The 21,649-nt window shown below is 35.1% G+C and overlaps 1 protein-coding gene across 7 annotated transcripts in view; it reads left to right on the top strand.

Moving 5' to 3' along the window:
• Positions 1-21,649, top strand: part of Sec10 (Exocyst complex component Sec10) — an 84,035-nt gene that overhangs the window by 1,773 nt on the left and 60,613 nt on the right. Inside the window, exon 1 of one of the 7 annotated variants that reach the window (XM_089094393.1) lies at positions 7,284-7,302. The exons of 5 other annotated variants lie outside the window; for them this stretch is intronic. In XM_089094393.1, the coding sequence (XP_088950519.1) occupies positions 7,299-7,302 (4 nt within the window). In that variant the 5' untranslated portion in view covers positions 7,284-7,298. Of the gene's footprint in view, positions 1-7,283; positions 7,303-16,956; positions 17,061-21,649 lie in introns of those variants that run through there. One more of the 7 variants, XM_089094395.1, reaches the window with a different exon arrangement.

Here is a 21,649-nt window from a genome sequence, read left to right as displayed (position 1 = left end):
AAACATCAGAATTGACTTCAGAGGACACGTTATATCACGGGAAGAGGTTTATAAAATCCCCCTTCCCCCCAAACTCAAAATTTTCCAAATTTTTACTTTAGAAGCTTTTTTAAATATTTCTAAAGTGCTAAGACATAGAGTGGTACAAACATCACAATCAACTTTAGAGGACAATTTATGTCATGGGAAGATGTTTTTGAAATCCCCCTTCCCCCCAAACTCAAAATTTTCCAAAATTTTAGTTTAGAAGCTTTTAAAATATTTATAAAGCAATAATAGATAGAGTGCTAAAAACATCAGAATTGTCTTAAGAGGACAACGTATATCACGGGAAAAGGTTTTGAAAATCCCCCTTCCCCCCAAACTCGAAATTTTCTAAAATTCTACTTTAGAAGCTTTTAAAATATTTCTAAAGCGCTAATACATAGAGTGCTACAAACATCAGAATCATCTTTAGAGGAAAAATTATATTATGGGAAGATGTTTTTAAAATCCCCATTCCTCCCAAACTCAAAATTTTCTAAAATTCTACTTTAGAAGCTTTTAAAATATTTCTAAAGCACTAATAGATAGTGTTAAAAACATCAGAATTTACTTCAGAGGACACTGTATATCACGGGAAGAGGTTTTTAAAATCCCCCTTCCCCCCAAACTCAAAATTTTCTAAAATTCTACCATAGAAGCTTTTAAAATATTTCTAAAGCACTAATAGATAGAGTGCTAAAACCATCAGAATCGACTTCAGAGGACAAATATTGTTACGGGAAGATGTTTTTGAAATCCCCCTTCCCTCCAAACTCAAAATTTTCTAAAATTCTACTTTAGGAGCTTTTTAAATATTTCTAAAGCTCTAAAACATAGTGCGCTAAAAACATCAGAATCATCTTTAGAGGACAAATTATATCACGGGAAGATGTTTTTAAAATCCTCCTTCCCCCCAAACTCAAAATTTTCCAAAATTCTACTTTAGAAGCTTTTAAAATATTTCTAAAGCACTAATAGATAGAGTGCTAAAAACATCAGAATCGACTAGGATATTTACATCTGTTAAGAAGCGACTATTTCAAATGCAGGAAAAACACATACTAAGTTGACCTATCTTTCCAATATATTTATAACCCAATTCACTGTTATCTTTGTTCAACTATTCCCGCCGTTTAACAATGAAACAATTAATTAAAGCCGGAATAGATATTATGAGTTACAGCTTCAGTCTGTAAATGACAATTACTGAGATATGTCTTGCAATTTTTGTGAAATAAATTTCTGTGGTGGTATTGTTCAATTTTCTACTGTTGAGGCAGTCTTAGAGTTGTATTATAAGCATGGCATGTTATTGAGAAGCAGGAATTGCGATATTTGTGGCCAGATTTGCGTAAAATATAAAAATTCGTTTCGTTGCCAGAAGTCTAGGCTTATACCTATCCGAGGTGGCCGTGAATATTCTCAGGTAGTGTAATTTTTCAAAATGACTCTATGACAAAATATGGATGGCTCGTTCACACCTTTCTGAGCTAGAAAATTTCCGTTTTTTGATGATTTGGCTTCAAATACCGCCTCCAAGGGAGGACTTCATGATCAACAATGTTACTTGTTGTAAACAAACCTTTGTGGATTGGAGCTGGTTCTGCAGAGAGGTTTGTATGTACATATGTCATTCAAACTTTGCTCCTTTGGGAGGAGAAGGATTCATTGTTGATATAGATGAAGCCCAATTTGGGAAGCGTAAATATAATAGTGGTCGGATTGTCAAGGGTAAATGGGTATTTGGTGGAATAGAGCGAGGAACTGGTAATTCATTCATGGTTTCTGTGCCGGATAGAAGTAGTGCCACATTGTTGGGAATTATCCAAAACCCAATCCTGCAAGGGACAACAATTATCAGTGACTGTTGGTGGGCCTACGATTGCCTGGCTAGCCAGGTCTATCAGCGTTTATGTGTCAACCACAGCATAAATTTTGACCCTGCAACAGGTGCTCACACCCAAAACATCGAGAGACACTGGCGTGAAGTTCCAGACAATATACCCAGATATGGCAGAAGAGAAGAACATATGGAAGGATATCTGGCAGAGCACTATTTCAAAAAAAATATTCAATCTCCTCGAGAATGCACCATTTCATGAAATATATATCGGAGCTTTATAACCCCAACTAATTTGTTTTTTATGGGTATTATTTACTAATTAATGTTTAAAACGTTGTAACAGAAAATTTGGCAATTTACAGTATCTAACCTCATTTTTTCTTAAAGTAATTCAAATGTTTTTTTCAAAATATTTTAGTGTAGCAATCTTCATTCTTGAAGTTACGTGACATTATTAAGGTATAAATAGGGAGGGGGAGAGAGGGGGCAGAAGTACATATCAGACTATAGATTATTTTGTACTTTTGCATTATAAATAATCCACCACTATACACAAAAGAAGTTAAGTTTGGTTACTGCTAAAGAAATAAAATAGGTTGAATATATAATAATTTAGAAACAAATTTGGGCTATATATTTGCACATTAGGGGGTGGGGGTAAAGCAGAGTATAGGCTATAATAAAGGTGTAACTAAGCCCAGGTACCTTTGTCCCATCCTAAACCCAAAAAAACAACAGTTTAAATATTGTAAATGCAATAAAAAATCATACTTTGCAATCCATTTTTCAAGCAGATATCTGTTTGCCTGTTTTCCTTGCACAGTCTATAGCGGTGGGTTATTTATAATACACAAGTACTGAATAATCTATATTCGTTTTGATTATTTTTTTGGAAACCCCTTAACATTTTGAGTTGGGTTAACCAAACCACATAAAACATATTCAAATACCTTAATCCTATTATGTTGAAAAATTTTGCTTTTCTTTTTTACATCTGTGATTTAAAATATGTAAAAAATGTTGGAACTTATATAAAAATTTTCTTTCGAGGGTGCAAAGGTTATTTGAAAGGAGATTTGATAGCGGGGGGGGGGGGGGGCGGGGGCGGTGGTCAGCAAACTGCTCGCGGTGCCCCTGCTTATACTAATCTAAGCTGACCATTTTGTTGCAACGTGTTGCACCGGAACAATACTCTAAAATCTGGTTGATAAATTGCCTGTCTAACAAATTTGTCTGAGTTTCGTAAAAGGGGGAAACAACCCCTAAAAGTAAAAGATTTTAATAAAACTCATACCATCAAATTTGTGGTTCTTGGCATATACCCGCCGGAAAATCCCCCCGGAAAATACCTCCCTGCAGAAAATACCCCCCCCACGGGAAATACCCTCACGGAAAATCCTCCTCCCCCCAAAAAATACCCCCGTGGAAAATAAGGCTTTTCAAATTTCAAATTATCAACCAGATTTTAGAGTATGAAGGGGGAATGGGATGAATGGTAAGGGGGATTTCTAAAACTTTGAATAACCTTTAAAAATTTGTGAGTTATTGCAACGGAACCTTGCAAAATAGATCTTCTGTTTAAATGAAGTACAACAAAATTGTTTTCAGCTTCAAAACTTTGCTCAATCCCAACTTATAAGGTTTTAAATATATGCAAATACATTTCCTAAATTTTGGAAATAAAACATTGATATGGCTAACAATTCTGCTCAAATAACTGAAATTGCATTTTCAGAACTAAAGCCAGAGAAAAAGAAACTGATAACTGAAAATTAAGGTAAAATGTTGTTTTGTCAAAATTTCAATGGGTAATGGGTATTTCAAAAACATCATCCCATGACATAAAAAACATCTTCCCATAACATAATTTGTCTTCTAAAGTTGATTCTGATGTTTGTAGCGCTCTATGTCTTAGCGCTTTAGAAATATTTAAAAAGCCTCTAAAGTAGAATTTTGGAAAATTTTGAGTTTGGGGGGAAGGGGGATTTCAAAAACATCTTGCCATAATATAATTTTACCTCTAAAGTTGATTCTGATGTTTGTAGTGCTCTATGTCTTAGCCATTTAGATATATTTAAAAATCTTCTAAAGTAGAATTTTAGAAAATGTGGAGTTTGGGGGGAAGGGGGATTTTCAAAACCTCTTCCTATGATATAACGTGTCCTCTGAAGTCGATTCTGATGTCTTTAGCACTCTATCTATTAGTGCTTTAGAAATATTTTAAAAGCTTCTAAAGTAGAATTTTGGAAAATTTTGAGTTTGGGGGGAAGGGGGATTTCAAAAACATCTTCCCATTATATAATTTTTCCTCTAAAGATGATTCTGATGTTTGTAGCGCTCTATGTCTTAGCGCTTTAGAAATATTTAAAAAAGCTTCTAAAGTAAAATTTTGGAAAATTTTGAGTATGGGGGGAAGGGGGATTTTAAAAACCTCTTCCCGTGATATAATGTGTCCTCTGAAGTCGATTCTGATGGTTTTAGCGCTCTATATCTTAGCGCTTTAGAAATATTTAAAAAGCTCCTAAAGTAGAATTTTAGAAAATTTTGAGTTTGGGGGAAAGGGGGATTTTAAAAACCTCTTCCCGTGATATAACGTGTCCTCTGAAGTCGATTCTGATGTTTTTAGCACTTTATGTTTTAGCGCTTTAGAAATATTTAAAAAGCTCCTAAGGCAGAGATTTGGAAAATTTTGAGTTTGGGGGAAGGGGGATTTCAAAAACCTCTTCCCGTGATATAATGTGTCCTCTGAAGTTGATTCTGATGTTTTTAGCACTGTATCTTCTAGTACTTTAGAAATATTTTAAAAGCTTCTAAAGTAGTATTTTAGAAAATTTTGAGTTGTGGGGGAAAGGGTGATTTCAAAAACCTCTTCCCGTGATATAACGTGTCCTCTGAAGTCAATTCTGATGTTTTTAGCACTCTATCTATTAGTGCTTTAGAAATTTTTTAAAAGCTTCTAAAGTAGAATTTTGGAAAATTTTGAGTTTAGGGGGAAGGGGGATTTCAAAAAACATCTTCCCATGACATAAATTGTCCTCTAAAGTTGATTCTTATGTTTGTAGTGCTCTATGTCTTAGCGCTTTAGAAATATTTAAAATATTTTAAAACCTTCTAATGTAGAATTTTGAAAAATTTTTAGTTTGGGGGGAGGGGGTATTTCAAAAACATCTTGCATGATATAATGTGTCCTCTGAAGTAGATTCTGATGTTTTTAGCACTGGATCTATTTGTACTTTATAAATATATTAAAAGCTTCTAAAGTATTATTTTGGAAAATTTGAGTTTTGGGGGAAGGGGGATTTCAAAAACTTCTTCCCATGATATAACGTGTCCTCTGAAGTTAATTCAGATGTTTTTAGCACTGTATCTATTAGTACTTTAGAAATGTTTTAAAAGATTCTAGAGTATAATTTTAGAAAATTTTAAGTTTGGATGGAAGGGGAATTTCAAAGACATCTTCCCATGACATGATTTGTCCTCTAAAACGGATTGTGTTATTTTTACTGGTCCTCTTGTCAGATCCTTTCCCTAGTTAATACAGTTTAAATGGTCTTATCAACAGAGTTGTTTAGCATGTGCCTGCTACCTTTAAGGGTAAGGGTTTCTGATAAGACAAGTGTGACATCACAACAAGCCTGGTTTCATATACCATAAAGAAAGTCGGCATGGGTTGAAAATTAAATGGCTTAGGATTTAAATTGGATTTTGGAATATATTTTAATGAACAAGGTTAAAAGCAGAAGTTGTGTAAGGTAAGCAGTGATTTATATTTATGATAGTAATATAGGATGAAATATGAGTTAAAAACAACTAGTAATGTGCAGTAATTTACCATTATATAGAGGGGGATGAGTGGAGGTAGGTACTTCAAAGTACCTTCCCGGGACAAACCTTAGCATGTACATCCATCCCTGAAAGTTTCATTTTCCTAACCCAACTCCTTTCCAAGATAGCCAAAAGTAACTAAAGCAGAATTTTACCGTCTTTTTTTATGTTGATTATAAATATAATAAGCATTTGTCTCGGAAATTAATTTCAGCCCCCCCCTATATAGGCTATACCTAACCCACCCAAACCTAACCCTGAATTGGCATATATAGGGGGGCGGGGCTGAAATTCATTTCCAATAGAAATGCTTATTATATTCGTAATCAGCATAAAAAAAGGCATCGAATGGTGTATTCACTTTAGTCCTAAGTCAGTAATATGATTTGGTAGATATTGACCATTATTGCTGTGACAGAGGTTCAGTCCCAGAACCCAGATTTCCTAAAAATCAGCAATTATACTCAGTTTTTAAAACTTCACCCTCCCAATCACCCTCTTGGGAAAAAAGGGGGTGGTATATTATTTTTGGTAAATTTTTACCAAATCATATTATTGACTTACAAATAGAGTGAATATAGCACTTGATGCCTTTTTTTTATGCTCTTTCCAAATATAATAATCATTTTTGTCAGAAATGAATTTTACCCCCACCCCTATATATACCAATTCAGGGTAAATATTTAGGTCAATATCTATGAAATCATATTATTGAGTTAAGAATAAAGTAAATACACCATTTGATGCCTTTTTTTATGCTGATTACAAATATAATAAGCATTTCTATCAGAAATGAGTCTCAGCCCCCCCCCCTATATAGGCCAATTCAGGGTTAGGTTAGGGTGCGTTCGGTTAGGTATAGTCTATATAGGGGGGGGGCTGAAATTAATTTCTGATAGAAATGCTTATTAAATTCGTAATCAGCATAAAAAAAAGGCATTGAATGGTGTATTCACTTTATTCCTAACTCAATAATATGATTTCGTAGATATTGACCAATATTTACACATTAGGGGGAGGGGGGGTAAAGTTAAACTTACCTCCCATTTACATCAGAAATAAAATTTGCCACCCCCTCCCCTAATGTGCAAATATATACCCTGAATTGGTATATATAGGGGTGGGGGTGAAATTCATTTCTCACAAAAATGATTATTATATTTGTAAAGAGCATAAAAAAAGGCATCAAGTGGTATATTGACTCTATTTGTAAGTCAATAATATGATTTGGTAAAAATTTACCTTATTTTTTGTCCAAGATAACCTCCAACCTAAACTCATCCCCACCCTCAACTTATCAGATTATGATGAAATCCTATGTCTGAGCCTTAGACCAAAAGTACTTCCCTGCCCTTTTAATTTAATTGTAACTGCTGTCTTTTATCATTCCCCTAACCAAAGTATTGACCAGAAATGCAAATTTATACAACAATTTCTTGTAAGTGCTGACTTAGTGTTATCAAAGCATCCAAATGATGGTATTTGCTTACCTGGCAATGCAAATGACCTGAGGATAGACTCTATCTGTACCTCTCTTAATATTAAACAACTGGTTAAAATATCTACACCAAAAGGTGACACCTCTCTGGATGTTATTTGTTCAAACATGAGTAAGTATTACAACTCCCCACAAGCACTGCCACCATTAGGAGATAGTTACCCCTGTTGTCTTCTTTTTCTCCCTCTTCAGCCATTGAACATTCCTTTACTACCTCCTTTGGGGTTTGCCGTCCCCTCAGTGACACAGGCCTTTTTTCTTTTGGATCATGGCTGACCAGTGAAAGTTGGTCAGACCTTTAAAATTCTAATAGCCTTGATGATTAATTTTGATTTTTCATATAAAACTAATTGATTCCTACTCATTATGTTTCCCAGAAAAAGAAATCAGAAAATGCTCCCGTGATAAACCTTACATAAATAATCATATAAAAATGTTAATCCACATTAAAATAAGCTTGTTTAACAGGGGTAATTTATCTGAAGCAAATAAATTAAGATAGGCATTAAAAAGCTGCCCAAGCCTTCTATAAAAATAAAATTAAAAACTTGTGCCATGATAAACCAAAAAATTGGTACTCTGAAATTAAAAAAGTTACTGGCAAGAGTCAAGAACAACTAAATTTTCATATAAATGAACCTCCAAAGACCACATCTAATGACCTCAATAAGTTTCTGGCTTCTATTGTCCAGATTCTCCTACCACTATCTTACACATTTCCAGATGTTCCTGATCCTTTTTCACTCCCACATATTTCTCCATTAGATGTTGTAAAAAAAATTTGAAAAACTAAAACAATCAAGCATTTGCCCTTTAGACATTCCTGTTCCTCTGATTAAAGCTTTCAGTGATTACTTATCAAAACCCCTATCCACCCTGTTTAATGAAATTACCCAATCTGGACAGTTCCCTCAATATTGGAAACAAGGCTTTATTACCCCAATCAAAAAGAAGAATAGGAAGCCTGGCTTTGATGGCATTTGTCCTATTACCCTCACCTCAATTTTTTCAAAATTGTCTGAAAGTTTTCTCACAGACTGGCTTAAGATGAAAGTCCTCCCCCTCATAGATCTTAGACAGTTTGGTAATCTCAAATCCATGTCAACCTCTCATTACCTGATCCGTCTTGTTGATACCATGGGTAAATTATTAGAAAAACCTAACACTTGGCTTAATCTGATTTCTATTGATCTTCAAAAAGCTTTTGATTTGATTAACCACAATTTAAACACAGATAAACATATAAATGAAATTTAACATTGAAACTTTCCTTGTTAAGCTTGTTGCCTCTTTTCTCTCAAATAGATCTCAAGAAGTTAAATATCTAAATTGTTTCTCAGATCATCTCCCCATATTTAATGGCATTCCTCAGGGGACTATTCTAGGCCCTCTCCTTTTTTCTCGTATGATTAACACCTTTTCATTCTTTTATGACAATAAGTTGAAATTTGTCGATAACTTGACGTTTTCACAGATGTGCCATAAAAAGACGTTTAGAAACCCAATGGGCATACTCCAAGATATTGCCTGTGAGGCCTCTTCTCTTGACATGACAGTTAACCCTTCTAAATCTGCAATAGTCTCAGTAAGTTTCCTTGAGTCCCCTCCCCCTTTTCTTGCTCCTATTCCTCCTGAAACCTCTGTCACATCTCTTAAACTCCTTGGTGTTACAATTTCTTCCAATTTGAAATGGGGTGCCTATATAATTAATATCCTATGACAAGCAAACTCCTTGCTTTCCCTCCTTAAACTTTTAAATAAATTTAGTTGCCCCCAATCTCATTTACTACAAGTGTACATTTCTTTTGTGCACCCCATATTAGAGTATGCTTGTCCTGTGTGGCACCCTGGCCTCTAAAATGAAGCAACACAAAAAATTTAAAATGTCCAAAAGAGAGCTCTTATAATTATTTTTAAAGAGGGCAAGATACCATATTTTCATTTGTTAATTATTTCAAAACTAGAGACCCTCAAGAGAAGAAGAAATAATTTGTGCCTCCATTTTGGTAAGTTGGCACTTTTAAACCCCTGTACTGTGAACCTTTTTCCCTGAATACCATGTACCTGATAGAAATTGTCCTCCACAAACTGTGTCCTACCCTATCCCCACCTTATCTCCCATTCTTTGTACTACCTTGCAGTATAAGAAATCTTTTGTCCCTTTTTTTACTGGTATAATAAATAATAAATAGTTGTTAATTTGTACATAAATTTTATCTTATCTCTTACATGATAAAAGAAACAGCTTGTTTTTCTTTTTACTCTTTTTTTTCTATCTATCCCCTTTTTATGTTGTTTTTTAAACATTTGTTAATGTATATATTATTTATTTTTTCAGTTTTTATCTTTTTAACTAGTTGCCATTTTGCAGTTTTTAATATAAGGGACAAAGGAATCATATAGCATTCCAATATTTATTTATTTATTATTATTTTTTTTTTGCATTATTTCCCAATTTTTTAGTTGTTGTGCTTTTGTTATGATTTTTTTGTTTATTTGTTTTTTATGGACTTAGAAATTCGAATTCGGCCCTTTAGGGCTTATGATAGTAATTTCTTGAAATAAATATCTATCTATCTTCTGAACTGAACACTAACAAGAAAAGAGTAGGCCTGTCAACAATTTCATTTGTTAAGTGACATTTTCTGAAAAGCCTTTATACTTCTTTATAAACTTTCAAAATAGACTCCTTTTTTGACAATGCAGGGCTGCCAGTGAGATTCCTTAACATTGAAGGCATCACATTATGCATCTCTGGAATAACCTTGAGAGCCATGGTGTAAACTGATTGGATCTCCTCTGTTGCCTCAAAATACTTTCCTTTTATCAGCCTTTTCAGGCAAGGAAACTAAAAAAAGTCTGGGGGGCCACATGTGGGCTGTAGGGTCGTTGTGGAAGCATTGGGATGCCAGCCTTGGTCAGGTAGATGTTCACAAGAAAGGCAGTGTGAGCTGGAGCATTGTTGTGGTGCAACTTCCAGTCAGCTGTGATGTCTTGTCAGACCCAATTGACCCTTCATTTGAGTCTCTTGAGCCCTTCCACATAAAACTTGGCATTGATCGTTTGTCCAGGAGGAACAAATTCATGGTGGATGATGTCTTTGATGTCAAAAAAGACAATGAGCATCAATTTTGCTTTGGATTTGCTCATTCTTGCCTTTTTTGGACAAGGAGATGCCAATGTGTGTCACTTGGAAGATTGTCTCTTTGTCTTGGGATCATACTCAAAGATCCAGCACTTGTTACTTGTGATTGCATTACTCAAAAATTGGGGGTCACTTTCACACATGTTAAAATTTGCTTGGCACACTTCCACTTGCCACAACTTCCGGTCATCAGTGAGCACTTTTGGGACCATCTTCACACACACCTAGTACATTCTCAAATGTACCATCACAATGTCATGAATGACAGATTTTGTAAATTTAACATTTGGGCAATAAAACAATGGTTTGAGTTCAAAACTTGGCACACACAAGTCATGTTGTCAGTTTTTGTTGAAGTCAAGGGTCTTCCAGAATGGTCTTCATCAGTGACCTCTTCCCAGCCCTCCAAAAAGGCCTGGTGTCACCAAAACTCATTACTTCTCGCTAAAGCAACATCTGGGCAAGCCTGCTTTATCATATAAAACGTCTCTGTTGCAGATTTACCAAGTTTTATACATAATTTAATTGTGTATCTCTACTCTAACAAATGCTGCATATTCAGCTTGCACCCCTCACAGAAAACACATCATGTAAAAATGCCTGTCCTGACTCTCCAGGTGCTTGGAGACAACTGATCAGCAGTTTGTTTGTTAGCTAGGAAAGCCCTCTACTGAATCCAGTTGGAGTGCATACACTCCAAAGTACAGTCATGGTGAAAGAAAATTAGTCCTATTACTTTCCAGACAAATCCTGTAGGAATAAGTGAAGATAAAAAGGTGAATGAAAAGATTCATTAAGTAGAGAGCTTCACTTACCATGGTAGTATTATTAGTAAAGATGGTGAAAGCAGTGAAGATGTTAAAAGTTGAATAGCCAAGGCTCAGTGTGTTTTTTTCAGACTCAAAAAAAGTTTAGAAGAATAGGAAGATAAGCCTGTGAACCAGGATTAGAACAGCCTATCTATCCAGCAAGCAGCAGCAACCTTTTAAGAAAATCGAAATATATTTTCTTGTGATTTTTATCTATTCTAATCAGCAGTTGTACCAAACCAACTCTGCTCAAGACATCCTCAGGGCTATACTGTGGTGTTTATCCTCCCCCATAGTATAGTGCAGACGGTTTGATATCATCTATTTTCCCTTCTTGTTTTAGTTTTATTTCTGTGTTTAAAGCTTTTTCCAATAGGCGATGATTAGAAGTCCTCCAAAAAAAAAAGTCCCCCCAGATCCCAAATTAAATTCCAGTGAAAGTGTCATAGTGAAAGATACCCATCCTGGCTGGTCAAGCACCCTATCTCAAAGTTCTAATGATAGCTCCAATTCGGAGAATAGGACAATGATAAGTGTAGGGGCTAATGTAACCATAAATGATAATGGGTTTCAAGAGGTCCTCTCTAGAAGTTCTAAAAAAGGAAAAAAATCTCCCCAATTAAAAGCATGTCCCCTCTCCCTGCCCAAGATCCTCCCTCCAAAAATTTAGGAATTTACCTTAAAATTACTCCCACTACCCCCTTTGAAATAAAAATGATTACTGCAATAAGAGTTGCAATTTTTAAATTGCTAAAATCAATGTTCTCTCTTAACATTAACCGTGATGGATCTCTGCTAATAGCTGTAGAAGATCAGAAATCAGCAGATACAATAATTAACCTTAAATCCCTTCTGAATAACCCAATTATTGCATCTAATTGGAACCCAAAACAATCACCAACAAAAATAGTAGTTTACAATGTTCCCCCAGAGATATCTACTCAGGAGTTAAAAGAAGGCCTTTTAGATAGGGCTGGAAACACAATCCCAGTTGAAGATGTTACCCAACTTGGAAAACCCAACTCTAATGGCCAAAAAACTAGTAGATCCTTCTTATTCACACTGAAGGATAAAATTGATATCCCAGAAAAATTATTCCTATTTGGGCAAATCAAACCACACAAGGAATACAAAGCTAAGCCTATTCAGTGTCAGAAGTGTTTCAAACTGGGACACACAACAAACAAATGCAATGAAATTCTCCAAGAGTGTAGTAATTCTAAATGTTTCCATCCTAAAGAGCTGACAACTTGCAATAACACTCAGCCTACATGCATCAATTGCAAAGGCCCACATGAATCTAGAAATAAATCATTATGCCCTGCATACAAGAAAAGAGCTCTAACACTCCAAATATCAACAGAGAAGGCCATCCCATACCCCTTTGCAGCAATGGAAGCAAATGCTGCCCAACGATACAAAATAAAGCCTGTAATAAAACCAACCAAACCCCCCAAGTCGAATGCCCCCAATGCACCAAGCACCACATATAAAACACCATATTCTAGTCCCCCTAGCTGAAATCCTTATCAGAAGGAATCACCAAGCTGACAAGCCTTCTTTCCCGGTGAGAAGAGGCCCGCCTGGCCCTCCCTCCCAAGAAGAAACAAACCAGAATCACTACCAGGACTCAATCCCTTAACCAACTAACAGGATGCACTACCAAAAATGCAATCCCCAAATATATGCTTATTCATTCTAAACTGTAATGCAGTTCAGGCCATGAACATACATCCACTACAAAAAACAAATATTATTGCAGAATTGGCAAAAATCTACATCCCAGATGATATGCTCATTCAAGCAAAAAAAGATCTTGCTTTACTGTTAACAAAGCTGAACATTGATACACAGTCATATGAAGAATAAATCAACAACATAACATTTATCAATACTCCAATGGAATGTAAGATCACTCACAGAAAATAAGCTAAATGAACTAATATCATTTATGAATAATAATTCAATTAATATTGCTTGCCTCCAGGAAACTCATTTAACCCAAAATCAACAAATTAAGTCTCTGGGATATACTATCCTGAGAAAGGATAGATCTTCAGAGAGAAAAGGATGTGGTGTAGCTTTATTAGTTAATAATAATATAAAATTTTGTGGCATCAATTTTCCAGATTTTGAAAATGATGTTGATTTAATTGGTATAAGTGTTTGGCTGAATAATTTAAAAACCTACATAATAAGCTTTTATAACCCTAATGGCCAAGCTACAGATGCCAAGGATTTCTTTAATTATATAAATAATTCTAATATATTAAAAAATATCATTATTTGTGGTGATTTCAATGCCCACAGCCTTTTGTGGGGGAATAAACCTGCAAATAAAGCTGGTAAATTTATTGAGCATATGACTTCAAATAATAATAAATTAGTTGTTGCTACCCCTCCAAACCTGAATACTTATTTCAACCCCAAAAGTGGCAATTTCTCCACAATTGACCTACAAATTGTGTCTTTAAATTTTTTGAACAAAATTTACATAAATAAAATTGATAGTCTATGTACAGACCACTTTGCTATAGTTTGCTCTCTAAATGAACCTGCTGAAACTTTATCTCATACATCCAAATATATCAACACTAAAGCAAATTGGTCTATTTTCCAAAATAAGCTAAATGATGAAATTACAAGTTTCACCCAAAGTTCATGCATTTCTAACACAACAGTTGACACACATGCTGAAGCGTTGACATCTTTATTTATAAATACAGCTAATCATGCTATCCCCAGGACAACACCTAAGAAAACATTCCCTAAACAAATTCCTAAAGTATGGTGGACAAATGAGTGCCTAAATAAATGGAGGATAAAAAAGGCAGCTAGGAAAGAATTCATAAAAAAACCAACACCTACTACATATTTAAAAAAATTACAAGCAGAATCTAATCTAAAAAAGACTATAATAGATGCTAAATATAAATACTGGAATAATTTTGCAAATAATCTCTCCAGAGAAACAAATGAGCCAATTATACATAAAGTCATAAGCCACATATGTGGAAAAAAGACTTCTCCCAACCCAATCCTGTATTAGCTTATACATAATAATACCCATTATGACAATGATAATGAAAAGGCTAACCTATTTGCAACTCTTTTTGTTAATAAGCTAACATCAAATAATCAGAGCAAACTGTCCACAATTCCTATGAACCCTAGTTACCAACCACGCCCAGGATCCGAGTACATAACTAATCCATTTTCAATCCAGGAATTGAATAATGCAATACATCATATTAGGTCCAAAACTAGCAGTAGCCATGACAATATACACCCTACATGGATAAAGAATCTCACACCTTCATACAAACAAGAACTGCTAAATTGTTATAATCACGCTTGGGCATCTTCTAGGTTCCCCAATATATGGAAATGTTCGTCCCTCCTACCAATCCTAAAGAAAAATAAACCAAAAGATAACCCTGAGTCTTATAGGCCCATAATGATTACAATTGGGATGGGGAAAATAATGGAGAAAATGATTTATCACAGACTCCTCTGGTTTGTTGAGAATAATAAAATGATCAACAAACCAGACACTCAACCACACACTCAAACTGGATTCAGGAATTACCACTCCTCAACAGATGCTTTCATTTTGCTAACAAATGCAATAAATGAATCTTTCTCAAATAATAATATCCTAATAGCAGCTTTCCTAGATTTTGAAGGAGTATAATACAATCTGAACCACAAAATCTTTTTAATAAACTCGTAAGCCTCGGAGTACATCCTAAGCTAATATCCTTTATTAAATCATTCATAGAAGTAAAAAGTTTCATTGTTTGTGTTGGTTCAGCCTCTTCACCCCAAAAGACAATTTCCAAAGGCCTACCTCAGGGAGCAGTCCTCAGTTGCCTCCTTTTTTCCCTATATCTCTGGGACATGAACCTACCCCACACGAATCTACAATATGCTGATGATCTGGTGCTATGGTCATCTGGCAACACCTTTCAGATAGCACAGTCAAATCTGCAAAAGTCACTTTTCCAGTTTGAAAAATTCTCTCAACATTCAGATTTACCCATTGCACCCACCAAGTCAAAAATAATCCAATTTCACCGGAAGCGAAACCATGTTAATGCAAAACTAACTCTAAATAAAACAACTATACCAGAAGATAATAATATTAATTACCTAGGTCTCATGCTTGACCAAAAACTTAATTTCCACCTCCACATTTCAAACACAATAAAAAAATGTTATAGAAAAGCAAATATACTAAAAAGACTTCTTTCCACACCCTGGGGTTGTAAGGAGAAAACCTTACTCCAGTTTTATAAATCACATATAAGACCCCGTATTGACTATGGGCTCATTGTCTATGGTGCATGTGCAAAGACCCAGATGCAAAAAATTGAAACAACACAAAATGATATAATACGTATCATATTTGGTCTTAGGAAACCCACAAGCACCAAGTTTCTGCTTATGGAGAGTGGATTAACAACAATAAGGGAGAGACGCAGCTTTCTCTTGATAAAACATCTTACGAAAATTGAATCAAATAGCTCACACACATTACATAATTGGTTAAGAAATCCAGCCATGTATAGAGGTATTGCAGATGAGTTTGCCAATATTCAAAAGAAGTTCCCTGTACCAGCAAAATCTATCGCACCTACTTTCCCCCAATCCCCTCCATGGAATTGGTCATTTCCCATAATAAATACTGAATTTTCAAAATGGAATAAAGATTTAACCCCCATTGCTTTTGTCCAGAAAAAATTTGCAGAACTTAAAACAATTACCTATAAAAATCACTTCCAAATATTTGTTGATGGGTCAAAAATGGATGAGAAAGTTGCAAGTGGTGTTTTCCTTCCTCACCTGAAAATTGCACTGGGAGAGAGATTATTTAATAATTTATCTATAATGTCTGCTGATTTAAATGCCATAATGATGGTATTAGAACACCTTAAGCAAAACCAACCTTTGATTGCTAATTCAAACAATATTATCATCTATTCCGACTCTCTATCAAGCCTTGAGTTGCTGGCCTCAGCTCCTCAATATAAGTTGGACATCGACACTTATCATTGTCTTAGTATTATTGATAATCTTGCTTAAAGTGGCATAAAAACTTACTTTCAGTACATTCCTAGCCACTCTGGCATAAGTGGTAATCATCAGGTTGATGAAATAGCAAAAAATGCTATAAATATTGACCAGCCAAGTGGGAGACCAATCCCAATTAGAGATATTTACCGATGGAGGTTATCAGATATTAATTTTAATAAGATTAATCCTATCCTTTCCCCCTTTCCCAATAAGTATCTTTACAAAATTTATAATAGAATACGTTCTGGAACAAATGGACTAAATTTCCTTCTATTCTCATATAAGCTTTCTAATTCAAGTGGTTCAATTCCCCTGTCCCCTCTTTGCAGGCATTGTAATATGAATAATGAAACAATTGACCATTGCCTATTTGAATGTAATATGCTGACGTCTGCACAACATACCTTGCTTTGTAAACTGTTAAAATACTTCAAACACCACAAAATCCCACTATCAGCCAAGAGCCTAGCCAACTGTACCTGCACACAGAGCATAGAAATCGACATCTATCATCTTATATTTGAACTCCTAGAGTCGAAAGATCTGCTGAAAGATATCTGAATATATCTAATAAATATGAGGCAATCAAGCCAGTAGTTCTGTAGCCCACAGAGTGAAGCAGAAGGAAAAGGGCTAAATAGTTATACTGAAAAGCCCGCCTGCTGTTAAATAGAAGAAGAAGGAAGAAGAATATTAGAAGCTAAAGTGATGACAGTGGTGAAATATTGTTCTGAAGCATGGGCACTCCAAAAAAACAGATGATGATTTGCTAGATATTTTCTTCAGAAATTTGCCTACAGATTGTTTTGGGTATCTGGCTGACTTACAGCATTTCAAACAGTAAGCTCTTTGAAAAGTGTAGTGTAATCCTGGGTACTGTTCGATTAGCTTGATGCCATGCAAGAAGTAAGGTTAGGTTAATGCTTATGAAATAAAACAAAACAGGATGAAAATATAATAGTTTAGAAACAAATTTAGGCTATATATTTGCACATTAGGGGGGTGGGGGAAAAGCATAGCTTATATTAAATATATAACCTAACCTAGGTACCTTTTCTCCCTCTAAACCCCTAAAAACTAAAGTTTCAATATAATAAATGCAGTGATAAATCACTGTTTACAATCCTCAGATAGGAAATCTCTGTTGAAAGAACCTGTTTGACTAGTTTATTTAGCATCTTTGCTGTACAATATATTGCATGGCATCAAGCTAATAGGACAGTACCCAATCCTGGTTGCTAGGGCTATGATGCAAGAAAGATTGAGATGGTTAGCGCTTGTTCTGGAGATGAAGGATGACAAAGGATGAAAGATTACAAGCCTATTATCCATGTTTTAAAAGATACATTTTAATTAATATATATGTCCAAGATTAGGCACTGTCTGAGTACTGGGGCTCTTAAAATTGTTAGGGCTGGATTAGTTGATTTTCATGGCTAAATTTACAGCCAAAGTATGTCCTGAAGTCCTGAGATTGAGGTCTTTGGTCTTAAATGCTCTAAAAATGGATTGATAATATTGTAGGGAATGGCAGATGGCAGGTGAATTATAACAATAAACATGGGCATTGTTTAAACATGCTATTTAAATATTGCAAATTAGATCTCTAAAATTGTTAGGGATGGATTAGTCAGATTTTAATGGCTAAATTTACAGCCAAAGTATGTCCTGAGATTGAGGTCTTTGGTCTTAAATGCTTTTTAAATGAACTGATAATATTATAGGGGCTGGCAGATTGTAGGTGAATTATAACAATAAACATAAGTATTGACTTCATTCAGAACAAAATAGAACTTAGCCTGACAAACCCTTCTCAGTGAGGCTCAAAGCACTGTTGACCCTCTCAGGGCCCAAGACTTACCATTTGGAGATCTACACTGATGATAAAGCATACAATTTAGAGAAATATTAACTAGGAAAAGTTGAAAAAAATTAGGCTGGAGGGGGGGGGGGAGTTAGGAGATTCAAAACACCTTCCATGGCTATACTTTAGGCTACAAATTTAGTTATACAATTTTCATTAGCCTATGCTGAGGTCTAGAAAAACACCATAAAAGTTGTTTAGAACAAAGCTTAGAATTTTTTTTAGGTTGATGGAGGTGGGGGGGGGGGGAGGTGCCAAAGTCAAAACAGTCAACAGATCTCCTCTGGACATACTTTAAGCTGTTAGTTTAATTGAAAATTTTCATTCGCCTATCACAAAGGGAATAGTGTGATACAACAAAAGCTGTTTAACTAGAACAAAGCATTGATTTTTTTTACAACAGGTGGATGGGGATGGAGGAAGGGTTTAGAAAAGTCAAAATATCTATCAGAGACGTACTTAAGGCTATAAGTTTATATTTAAATTTTTCATTAGCCTATCCCAAAGGAATCTTGCCTAGATATACAGAACAATGTAAAAAACGAAGTTTTTCAAAAAATCCTTGAAAATACAGGGTAAATTCAAAGATTTAAGGGAGGAGGTTTTAATTTCTCACGTGCCTTTGTACCTACTACTTCTCTCTAATTTTATAAACTGCTAATCTGGTTTCTAGCTCCAAAAATCTGTTATCATTTTCACTTTAGAATTGTACCATGTCATTTTTTGAATTCTTTTTGCCAGTGTGAGTGTTCTTTTCATATCTGTTTTCATGTCCCTTAAACAACTTTTCTCCAAATTGTATGCTTCATCATCATTTTAGTGTCAGATCCAAACTACTACATTCATAACTTTAACTAAATATCTACTTTCAACTTTTTCTTTTGTTTTTTAATCAGTTTAAACCTTAGCTTTCCAAAAAATTTTGCTGATTTTGTGAGTTTGCCATTGTCTTTTGTGTATATTTATTTATCATCATTAGATAGTTCATAATACAAAATCAAGTCAATTTGGGAAAAAGCATAATTTTTGTCTGTAGCCTCGAGCTATATATAACCTGATTAGTGGAGGAGGGGACTGGGATGCAATTGTAATGCTAACAATTATTACACTTGAAAAGAGTAATGAATGGTAATATTTGTTTCTTAGCCATGTCGTTTCTGACTTATACTACTTTTACAATTCCACCCTTGGGTGCTTCATTTACCAATTCAGTGTCTGGAGCTGAAATCAGTGTTTTTAATTTCCTGTGGAAGCTTGTCTTTTTAATGCTTCCCAACATTCTAAAGAGAATCTCTTAAGATTCTAAAGATACTTGAGGTGTGCTTGGCAATTAGTTACATATAATTCCTACATATACTTTCTATTTGTACTGGTCTCTTAGCTCCATGTCCTTTTAAATCCTCATTCATACCAGGGGCATTCTGGCATATCATAATTCCAGTCTCTGATTTTTTGTGTTTGTGAATGAACTGTGCTGCATATTTTTTTTAGGTAGAGCAGCACAGTCTCTTGCTTCATTTTTATTTTATTTTCTGTAGCAATCTCTGAAACTGCCGTTTATGTTTACGAATGGCAAAATGTTATCATCAGACATCAGCAGCTCCCTGTGTCTAAGCAGTAATGAATTACAGGTGTCCACATGGCTTTTGGTTTTCGCATTTTGTTCCTGGTGTCTCTGAGTCCATTGATCAAGATCTACAGCCTAACAGCACTGTTTGTTATTTCTTCCTCTATATTAAGTCTTATATAGATCCATAGGTGCTATGGTAGTTCTTCAATATACTGAAGTAGTTTATAGGCTGGGTAGCCTTTGTAACATTATTAAAGGGGTAAGTGGTTTATAACTTGAGCCAAATTGCCCCAGACCACTATACCATACAAAACAGTTAGTTGAATTGCTGTTTTACATAGATACATACTTTTGTCTGTTGTTAAGTTCCAATTTCTCCTCACCATTCTTTTGACACTGGATTAGGAAGGCCGTGGTTTTGCACACTTTCTCCAGACAATCAGTTTTCCAGCTTCCCATTTCCTATTATTTTGTATTAGTACCACCTCACTCTTTGGGCATTGGGTTACAAAACCAAGAACTGCCCCTTATCCATCACCAGGATAAAGACGGTAATATCATAGCCAGTGCAACAGTGCTGCCTAAGTAAAGAGCAAAATAGGCTTTATATATTGTTTTTGTTTTGACCAAGCCACTTTGTATAGATGGACTTGTTGTAGAAACTTTGGAGGGAGTTCATTTTATTGAAAATTGAAAGTTCTAGTGCCCTTTTTAAGAGTCAAAAGAGATTGAGTGCTACGAGCTCCCCTCCTTTCTAATGAAATCTGATCAAAATTGTAAGATAACCATTTTGTTCAGTATAGTTGAAAGTTCAAATAATTATGCCCCTGGGGATGACATGACCCCAACAGCCCTTGGGACAAGGGCTGCAATTTATTATTGGGGATGTGGAGCATGTTTGATCCTGGGTCTCCAAAAAGCTAAGGGTGTTAATGTGAAGCTTTTAGGGGATGTTGAATTAAATCAAAACACACTACGTGTATGCAGGTTGTGAAAAAGGATGTATCAGTAATATCTCAGGAAGAAGGTAGAATACTCAGTTGAAACTTTAAGGGCATGCTGATGCGAATGTTGAACTATCTAAAGCGCACCATTTACATTGCAGTAATAAATCTTAGGAACTACATAGAGTATTAAGTGGAAACTTTCAGGGAATGTACTGTGTTCACAGGGCTTGATCTGGGTGAGCTGCACTCATACCAAACTTTTGAATCTGCACATGTCTTCTTCAAATCTAGAATACAAGACAAACCGAATTTCTCTGTTTTCATTTTATACTTTTGGTAGGAACTGCTGCTTTCTGTGTGCACCTAAGAGCTTGTAGGTTCTCAGAACAGTACACATTTAGTTGTTTATAAACATCACCTTCACTAATATCTGGGTCCAACTGTAACAGGTAATAAGCAAATTCCTCCAAATTGACTCCTTTGTATATCTAGCGATCTGCTAAGGTACAGCGTTAAATCAAGCTTCAGATGCCTGATCCCAATAATTTTCTGGGAGATACACGTTTACCCCAGATAAATTGTTAATTAGCACTGTAATAAAAAAGTCTGGGGATGATATCAGACTTTAAATTAGGAGAAATTGTCCCACAAATTGATTTAAGGGAGATGCAGAGATTTAAGAAGAACAAATCAAAAAAGACAAACTAAAATATGGCCAGCATTTGGATACTTTAAAAGAGAAGATCAGCACTTGTCTGCAATTTCTAGATGAATCTATACTTTTCATCAACTTTTTGGTTTAATAAGTAATAAAAGAGAGCTATTGCAGTAACATTAAAATGATGTGGTGCTAGTTTTGGCCTGATGCTTAGCCAAAGGGCTTTCATCATCATCAGATGAACTAGGGACTGAAATAATTTTTTCTGTGGTAAAAGCTAGTCTTAGTGAAAAACAGGATAACATCCCTTTTTCAAATGGGTGATTTTCAAGTCATTTGATAAAAGTGGGCTCCAAGGCCATGGAATTATGCTTTTGTAGGAGATATAAG

Source organism: Artemia sp. Qi Xiang Cuo, chromosome 9, assembly GCF_049724085.1.
Source record: "Artemia sp. Qi Xiang Cuo chromosome 9, ASM4972408v1, whole genome shotgun sequence".
In the NCBI taxonomy this organism is placed as follows: Eukaryota; Metazoa; Arthropoda; class Branchiopoda; order Anostraca; family Artemiidae; genus Artemia; species Artemia sp. Qi Xiang Cuo.
This window is presented reverse-complemented; position numbering and strand designations above follow the sequence as displayed.